Source organism: Helobdella robusta (genome assembly GCF_000326865.2).
Source record: "Helobdella robusta unplaced genomic scaffold HELROscaffold_7, whole genome shotgun sequence".
Classification (NCBI taxonomy): Eukaryota; Metazoa; Annelida; class Clitellata; order Rhynchobdellida; family Glossiphoniidae; genus Helobdella; species Helobdella robusta.
In genome coordinates this window covers 1046265-1056106 of record NW_008705398.1, presented here as the reverse complement: position 1 = coordinate 1056106, position 9842 = coordinate 1046265, and the positions used below count along the sequence as shown (strand labels likewise).

Genomic DNA, 9842 nt, shown 5'->3' with positions numbered 1-9842 from the left:
TTTTTAAGATTTGAATATCAACATCATCGTCGTCATCATCACCATCATATCATACCATTGTGACCATAATCAACAGAAATATAAACTTCATCTGTCTTATCATCAACATCCTATCGTTACAACTGACAACAATTCTTTCATCCGTTTACCTATTCATTCATCCAATTCATTCATTCATTCATTCATTCATTCATTCATTCATTCGTTCGTTCGTTCATCCATCCATCCATCCATCCATCCATCCATTCATTCATTCATCCATTCATTCATTCATTCATCCATCTGTCCATCCACGAACTTGGAGTTCCCCACCAGCACCATGCGGCTGGCGTCATTGAAGAGGACCCCTGTACTTTCGTCTGAGAGTTGGTAGCCAAAGCCATACTTGTTCGTAAAATCGACCCATCTGTGAATTTTCGTTTCTCCAAATTTGAATCTCCAGAGTTTAATCTCCATAAAATGTTTTGTAAAATAATTTAATGCTCTGAAATCAAAGATTACATTACATTACATTACTACTAACCCTAGCAATAACTGCAACAACAGCAGCAGCAGCAGCAACAACAACAACAACATCAACAACAGCAGCAACAACAACAACAACAAAAACAACAACAGCAACAACAAAAATAACATAATTCACAGCCAGTTTTGCAATAAATAAAAGGTAAGACTCCCTTACCATCATTCGTTCATTTTTTTTTCATTCGTTTGTTCGTTCATCCGTAAACCCATCATTCAATCATTCATTTATTTATTCATCCATCTATCCATTCATCCATTTATTCATTCATTCATTCGATCGTTCGTTTGTTCGACTGTTCTTTCATTCATTCACTCATTCATTCTTTCACCAAAGGCTACCTAGTGACGTAGATGGGACAGAAATCACCCAGATCCAATTCCCGTGCCGTGTCAACTGATATCATACAAATGTTGGATAATATTTATTTGGTACAACGGTACTCACCTAAGTACAGATGTATCTTGATACAAACATAAGTACATGCATACTCAACAGATACAGTGGTAGATACATGCATGACAGTAAGTACATATGCACTTGAAAGATACACTGATGCAGAATAAGTACATACATGATACATACGATGATGTGTAGGTAAGCACATTCAATACATACACAAATACTTGTATTTCAAATACATACAATGATATATTTACAGTATAAGGTGATACAAATATGAATGTATGTGTACATAAAATACATACTTACCTTTGTATATTGTACTCAAACATCTTCCCAAGGTTGTATGCAGATCAGGTGCTGTGTGAGGTTTTGTTTGTTTGTATGTGCGTATGTGTGCGTGTTTGCTTGTACGTGTATGTGTTCCTGTTCGCTCGTTTGTTTGTTTCTTCGTTCGTTCGTTCGTTTGTTTGTTTGCATATATTATAAATACTATAAAATAAATAAATAAGTTAATATGCATTATTATTTGCATGTAACACTTTATTAAAGATGAATTTTACATGCATGAATGTACAAATTATAATAATGTACAATTATAATAATAATTATTATTATTCTTATTATTATTATTATAATTATTATAAGAATTATAGTCGTAATAATATTGCATATAATTATAAAACCCTCTTAAGGCTGAATGGCTTAAAATGAACTAAAGGAGTAAAATGATATTCACCTTTTAGAGAATATCTTTTGGTTGACATTTTCTTATTGTTGTTGTTGTTGTTGTTGCTGCTGCTGCTGCTGTTGTTGTTGTTGTTGCTGTAGTAGTTGTTTGTTGTTGTTGTGAATTCATAAAGTTTCCTCTTATCTTCCCACGCCCATTTTCAATGTTTCCTTAATAGGAAAAGTATTGTGAAATATTAAAATATAAATATGTTGTGTTACACAACAAACACTACTACTTACACTTACTACTATTCTACTAATTATACTAACTACTATACTAAATACTCCTGCTACTACTACTACTACTACTACTACGACTTTTGCTGCTACTATATTATAGCTTCAAACACACACACACACACACACACACAAATACAAACAAAAACACGCACGTATGTGCACAACGAAAAACAAACATATATTGATGATAGACCAATCGAAATTTATCATTGTACAAACAAATACAATGGTGCCTCTTCAGAAATACATTTTTTGTATTATGATCTTTTTTATTTCTTTTATTCTTCAGGTATATTTAATACTAAACTTTTACAATGACTACGAAATAACGAGTAGAATTTTTTTTATTTACAAATGTAAATTTCCGAAAAAATAAAATTCGCCAGCCCTGATGGAATCTAATCAAATTTTTGCCGCGTCATGCCCACACACACACAGAGAGAGAGAGAGAGAGAGAGAGAGAGAGAGAGAAAGAGAGAGAGAGAGAGAGAGAGAGAGAGACACATACATACATTTAATAATAATTACGCAGATCAAAGCCCTTATCTGTTTCATCTGACCATTAATTTCTTACGTAAATAAAATGCTATCTACTTATATTAACACTTGTATTAATTAAATTCATGAATATCTATAAAGGCATTTAAATAAACACACAAACATACACACACACAAACATAAACACATAATAATAATAAAACCCACATGATGCATGCTTATGAAAAATAGGGTAGGGCTCAAAAATAGGGCAATCTCCTCAATTGAACCGCGGGCTAACAGAAACCCCTCAAAAAAATTTGTCATTTCGGGTGAAATATATCAAACATTGAAAGCAATTAAACTGGTGATACTGTTATGCTTGCTAGCTTTCTAAGCTTTAATAATTGTTTGGACTAGGCAAACAAAACGATCCTGCTATATTCAAAAGCGATGAAGATGTTATTATATTTATAAGGAGGTGTCTTTTTGTTGACCTAACATTCAAAGTTTTTATTGAACGTAGCGTAAGAAAAAAAAATTTTGTTGCCTGCGTGTTAACAGACGACTTAAAACGAATGACCTATGACCTTTAATAACGAAACGTGCGATTGGTTGGTATGATTGAATTTATGTCACGTGTACAAATTACTACCTAAGACAATTTCCTACTATCTCCGAGTTTGCCTTCGATCTTGTATTTATAGATTGGTTTTCTAGCACTTGTCCACATACACAAATACATACACATATACATGCATGTATATACAAATGTGAATACATACAAATACATACACATATACGTGCATGTATATACAAATGCAAATACATACAAAGACGTATGCATACATACACAGCAAGAAATATGCCGAATGCAACCACACAAAAGCACCATTGAAAACCTGCGATTGGGAGCGGTTAATCTCAAGTTGGCGGGAAAGTTTTACGATGTCTATGTTTGACTTGTTTCTCATAATATCGCCCATGACGTCATCAATAATGTTGAATTCGTTGTTCACGTCATTCATCTTTTTGAAATTATTATTGTTGTTGGTGGTGGTGGTGGTGGTGGTGGCGGTGGTGGTGGCGATGGAAACTTTCCTCGTTTTCTTATTTTTATTATTATTAAAAAACAGACGCTCTGTCATGCTTCCTTTCTGCTGATCATCATCACGACCATCACCATCATCGTCATCATCATCGCTATTATCATCACCATCATCATCATCTTTTATGTTTTTTATTGGCATTTTATTATCACATTCATTATTATTATTATTATTATTATTGTTGTTGTTGTTGTTGTTGTTGTTGTTGTTATTGTTATTGGAACCGTGCGGTTGTTGATGGTGACGACCGTGACGATCGTGGTGATTAACTTTTCCATCCTTATATTTAATACGAGTAGAGCTTGTCGGTGACGTTTTTGGTGACGCTGTAGACGATGACGTCATCGTTGTTGGCGGTGTGGTCGTTGTGGCCAACGCCGTCGTTGTGGCTGACGTCGTCGTTGTTGTCGATGCCGTTTTGTTATGCACGGCAGCTGCAGATGACCTTTTGCGACTTCTGTATAAATTAACATTATTGACGTTTGTAGTAGTAGTAGTAGTAGTAGTAGTAGTAGCGGTAGTAGCGACAGTAACGGCAGAAGTGTCAGTAGTAGTGGCAGTAGTAGTAGCAGCAGTAGTAATTAGTTTAGGATTGTGTGGTAGGGGTAGTAGCAGCAGGGGATCTGGCTTGAATGGCGACACGACGGCGCACTGCTTCTTCTCCTTGTCTACAGCCAGCATCGACTTGGCTCTGAAATTAAATTGGAAGGTTAAAAGACATTTTTCTACCTAATTTTTTTCGGAGGTATCACCCCGAACCATTCACCACACACCGCGTGTGTGATTTGCGGGGGTCACTAAGAGGTCACTGAGAGAGATGACCAGATGAATTTAAGCATTGATAAGCATTGATCAATCACGTTGATTAGATTAGCTGGTCAATCAACTAATCGTTAATTAATCAATCCCAAACTAACTTACTACTGCTACTACTAATACTGCAACTACCACTACTACTATTAATTAATTAATTGATTAATTAATACTGCAACTACTACTTCTGTTAATTAATTAATACTGCAACTACTACTAATAATAATTAATTAATTAATACTGCAACTACAACTTCTATTAATTAATTAACACCACAACTATTACTAATATTAATTAATTAATTAATTAATTAATTAACTGACAAACCTAGTCACAGAGGGTGTTTTGATGTCAGGAAACTTGGGTCTGGTGAAGCAGCAGGACGGTGCAAGTGAAGTTGGCGCGAAACCAGTTGTGAAAAAATCCTCGTACAAAACCTGACGACGATGATGATGACGATGATGATGACGATGGCGAGGATGATGATGACGATGATGATGGTGACGATGGTGATGACGATGATGATGATGATGATGACGACGACGATGATGATGGCGACTAAATGATCGATTGAATAACTAAATAGCTAGCCTGGTCGATGCAAAGTCTGTTCGTAGGATCCAAGTCCAGAAGTTTGACGATGAGGTTCCTAGCTGGGGCAGAAAGATGAGGCGGGAGGGTGTAGGTGGCAGTCGAGATGCGGTCGTAGGTGGCCCTCAGGGTGGCCGTCTCAAAGGGCGTCACCCCACAGAGCATTGTGTACCTTTTTTTTGGTTGGGCATGCGATTGCAAAATTATGAAGATACCCTCACATATACTTAAACGAAGTTGAATAATAAAAATAAAAATTATAAAAATATGAAGATAAATAAATGATAAATAAATAATATTAATAATTAATTAATTAGTTATTAATTATTGCACAGGTCTGCGAAATAATTTATGATGGAAATAAGGTGATTTTGAAAAGCAGCGATAGTAATAACATCTGCAATGATGATGTTGTAAATATGAAAAAAAGATAATAATTTTTATTATTATTGTTTTTGTTTTTGTTATTATTATTATTATTATTATTATTATTATTTGTCTAGGAACAGATCTACCAACATTATGCAACCAATAGACCAGACGTCGACCTCGAAACTGTAGAACCTTCTTCGAATCACCTCAGGGGCTACGTAGTTCGGAGTACCGCATATGCTTCTGTGTAGTTTTTGAAGTCACACACGTGTGTGTGTCACACATGTGTGTCATGTGATGTGTGGTGTGTAAGTGTGGATATGTGATGTGTGGTGTGTATGTGTGGATATGTGATGTGTGGTGTGTATGTGTGGATATGGGATGTGTGATGTGTATGTGTGGATATGTTATCACGTGATGTGTGGTGTGTGTGTGGATATGGGATGTGTATGTGTGGATATGTTATCATGTGGTGTGTATGTGTGGATATGCTATCATGTGGTGTGTATGTGTGGATATGCTATCATGTGGTGTGTATGTTTGGATATGTTATCACGTGATACGGGGCGATGTCATCATGTGATGTTACAAAATCACTACCCAAAACATCATTCCCACAAACGAACTTCTTCCTTTCGTCAAGAAGCGAGACCTGTGTAGCTAGGCCGAAGTCGGCTATCTTCAGCTGCATACTTCCGTTAAGCAGTAGGTTGCTTAACTTTAGATCCCTGTGGATAATCCGCTTGCTGTGGATGTAGCGGCAGCCTTCCACCAGCTGGCGCATGTAGTAGCGCACTTCCGGTTCCGTTAGAGTTCCTCTGCGCCTCATGACGTCATCTAAGGACTGTTTTGTGATTGATCGGTTGGTTGATTTGTTGGTAGGATGATGTGTTTTATATTATGGTTAGCATCGTCATTTTTGACATCAGTTATGCCATGTCATCGTTGAGACCATAATTGCAGTTGTCTGAGTCGCCACCATCATCGTCAACATCATCATCATCATCATCATCATCGTTATTTTCGTCATCTCCATCATCATCAACATCATCATCTCCATTATCATCATCATCTTTTTTATTATTCTTTAAGAAATCAGAAACTGACAGACGCAGAAACTGTTACAGCATGTAAGGCAGTAGAATAAAAAGATAATGAAATATATAAATAAATAAATAAATAAAGAAGATAAAAATGTTTAAAAATGAAAAGTATTGAAAATAAAATAATCTAAGTCACAACCTTCCTACTGCAAAGTTCGAGAACGAGGTAGACATTGTCCTGATCTTCGAAGTAGCCATGGAATCCGACGATGTTTTCATGCGAGAGACCTTGATGCAGTTGGATCTCTATGCACATCTGTTCGTTTGTGTGCGTGTGCGTGCGTGTGTGTGTGTGTGTGTATGTGTGTGTCCTCAGCCATTACTATTGTTATCATCTCCACCCTCTTCTTTCATCGTTATTGTCTCTCTCTCTCTCTTTCTCTCTCTCTCTCTCTCTCTCTGTTTTCATTCACATCGTTCTCTTTTTTTACTATTTTATTTTTCTACAACTCACTTACTAACCTTTCTCTCTCAACATAACTATCTCTCTTTTTTCACTCTTTTTTCTTTCTCCTTCTTTTTTCATTTAACCTATTTTCCTCTCTTTATCTCTCTCTCTCTCTTTCTTTCTTTCTTTCTCCCCCTCTCTCTTTTGCTTATTCACCTCTTATATTTTCATGAATTTCACATTCCTTGCTTACGTTTCGACTCTTTTTCTCTCTATCCCTCTCAATCACCTTTTCAATCTTCTCTCTATCTCTCTCTCTCTTTCTTTCTCTCTCTCTCTTTCTCTCCCTTTCTCTTTTTCTCGATATAACAATTTGACCTTTGTGAAGCCTAGAAAACAAGTGAGAGACGGCCATTTGACTTAAAACAAAAGTGTCTTCACTCTCTCCGCTCAAGTGCTGTTCAGCTTATCAAAATTGTTCATATCTACAGTACGGCAAGCAGTTTTCAAGGAGTGTGTATGTGTGTATGTATATCTTTTTTCTATTCTTCTGTCATATATTTTAAATTCTCTCTCCCTCTCTATCTCTCTCTTTTTCTCTTTCTCCTTCCTCTCTCTCTCTCTCTCTCCTCTCTCCTTCTGTTAATTCTCATTATTTTGTAACCTTTCGTTCCATCATCAATTCAATCTATAATTCATCATAAAATTGAAATTTTGATAGCTAAAAATATTTCTATTTTTCAATCATTCCTTCATCTATGCATTCGTTAATTCGTTCACTCATTCTCATCCATGCATTCATTCATTTATTCATTCATCATTCATACATTCACTCGTTTAAATCATTCCCTCATTTAAACATTCTTCATTTATTCAATTTTTCATTCGTTTCTAATGATACCAAACATCAAACTAGAATTAGATGCATTTTTTGTTGCATGTAAATTTAGCACCAAAAACGCACACATATTTACACACACAAACAAACAAACACACATACACAGACACTTTTACACACACACACACACACAAACATACATACACACACATAAACACACATACACACACATAAATATAATATATATATATATGTGAACTCTGTGACGCAACTTGATCCCATGTGTAATTGGTATAACCGGCTCAAGTTGATTTTATAATAAATTAAACTCACATTAAAATCTAGAATCTAATTTATTTTATTTAATTAAAATTTCACGTACACACAAACACAGAAACACACGCACACACATACAAACAAACAAATACACACACGTACACACACACAAACAAACACATACATACATGCATACATGTCTGTCTATATACATTATTGGCCGCGGTTTGTCTAATTTGCATTCACCATATGTTGAATAATGAGATAATTAATTAACCAAATGTAACTTGATAACTGTATATATGTGTATGCAAATGTATGTATGTCTGTTCACGCACACACACACACACACACACAAACAAACAAACACACATACACACACATACACATTACACATACAAACACTGACAAAACATACAAACACTAGTCACAATAGCACCATTTGGAAGGCTGAAGTGCCGTTAAGCGGGAAAAAACATACAAACAAACAAATACACACACATATATATACACACACATACATACACACACACACACATACACATATTTGTTTAAACCTTTTCTTTTTGCTTGGGTTTCTTCAATAAACTTTTTGAAACAGTCTTCCCCGCGTAAACAGCATTCGTTGAACAATCGATGAACTCATAACAGGTGGCAAATCCACCCTGATTCATTATTGGTTGGTTGGTTGGTTGGTTGATTGGTTGGTTGGTTGGTTGGTTGGTTGTTTGGTTGGCTGGTTGGTTGGTTGGTTGGTTGGCTGGTTGGTTGGTTGGTTGTTTGGTTGGCTGGTTGGTTGGTTGTTTGGTTGAATGGTTGGTTGGTTGGTTGGTTGGTTGTTTGGTTGGTTGGTTAGTTGGTTGGTTGTTTGGTTGGCTGGTTGGTTGGTTGTTTGGTTGAATGGCTGGTTGGTTGGTTAGTTTGTGCAAATAGTAGTAGTAGTAGTAGTAGTAGTAGTAGTAGCAGCAGCAGCAGCAGCAGCAGTAGTAGTAGTAGTTGTAGTAGTTGTAAGTAGTAGTAGTAGTAGTAGCAGCAGCAGCAGCAGTAGTAGTAGTAGTAGTAGTAGTAGTAGTAGTAGTAGTAGTAGTAGTAGTAGTAGTAGTAGGTAGTGGCAACAACCTTTCCCAGGAATCTCCCCCTTCTATACTTTTTTCCATTTTTGTGATCGACTATAAAAGCATCACCAGCGCGAAATTCGTAGTCGTAACTGGGCGGCATCATCACGTCGATCCCGGGTTCAAACGCATGCACGGGCGGAAGCTGCTCCATCCAGAGTTTCTCAATCACCTGTTTTGTGTGGTGGTTTGACCTCGGCGTGGAGGATATGATTTCGTCAATTTTGCCGTTTGAGACGTTTGAAACGTTGTTGTCGTTGATGTAGTAATTGTGGTTGTTGTAGTTGTGGTTTTTGTAGTTTTGGTTGTTGTAGTTGTGGTTGTTGTAGTTGTGGTTGGTTTTGTAGTTTTTGTTGAAGTCGTCGTCGTCGTTGCGATCACAGTTGACATATTCAATATTCATTGGTGCCTGGTTGTAGTAGTAATTGTTGTTGTTGATGGTCAGAGTCAGTCGCGACGATCGCGGCTTCTGCTGCTGCTGCTGTAGCTGCTGCTGTTTTTGGTGAAGGTCCTGCTTGTATACATCAAGTTGGTGTTGTTGATTTGGTTGCACTTGTTGCTGTCGTTTCAGCAACAACTGTTTATGCTGTTGCTCGATGTCTGGTCTACGATGTATTTTAATTCTCAAAGGTGAACTTCTGGGCGTCATCTTCTCTGAACTGTTGTTAATGTTTGCATTTGTTGAGTTGTTGATGTCGTTTGTGTTGACAACATTTTGTTGTTGCTGTTGTTGCTGTTGTTGTTGCTGCTGCTGCTGGCTATGACGAGATGAAACATCTTCAACAAAAGGCATTTTAACACGGAGGATGTTGTGATCGGTCGTGTTGTTTAAATTGATGTCAGTGTTGTTGTTGTTGATGTTG

The 9842-nt window shown here is 36.6% G+C and overlaps 1 protein-coding gene across 1 annotated transcript in view; it reads right to left on the bottom strand.

Moving 5' to 3' along the window:
- The window catches only part of HELRODRAFT_69616 (hypothetical protein), a gene marked incomplete at both ends in the record, with an annotated part of 12019 nt that extends 2937 nt beyond the window's left edge, over positions 1 to 9082 (bottom strand). Inside the window, 9 exons of the mRNA XM_009030599.1 lie at positions 313 to 422; positions 3549 to 3762; positions 4620 to 4733; positions 4876 to 5059; positions 5407 to 5502; positions 5886 to 6103; positions 6502 to 6618; positions 8422 to 8529; positions 8984 to 9082. Of these exons, the coding sequence (XP_009028847.1) occupies positions 313 to 422; positions 3549 to 3762; positions 4620 to 4733; positions 4876 to 5059; positions 5407 to 5502; positions 5886 to 6103; positions 6502 to 6618; positions 8422 to 8529; positions 8984 to 9082 (1260 nt within the window). The remainder of the gene's footprint in view (positions 1 to 312; positions 423 to 3548; positions 3763 to 4619; positions 4734 to 4875; positions 5060 to 5406; positions 5503 to 5885; positions 6104 to 6501; positions 6619 to 8421; positions 8530 to 8983) is intronic.
- Between the last annotated feature and the right edge of the window lie 760 nt (positions 9083 to 9842).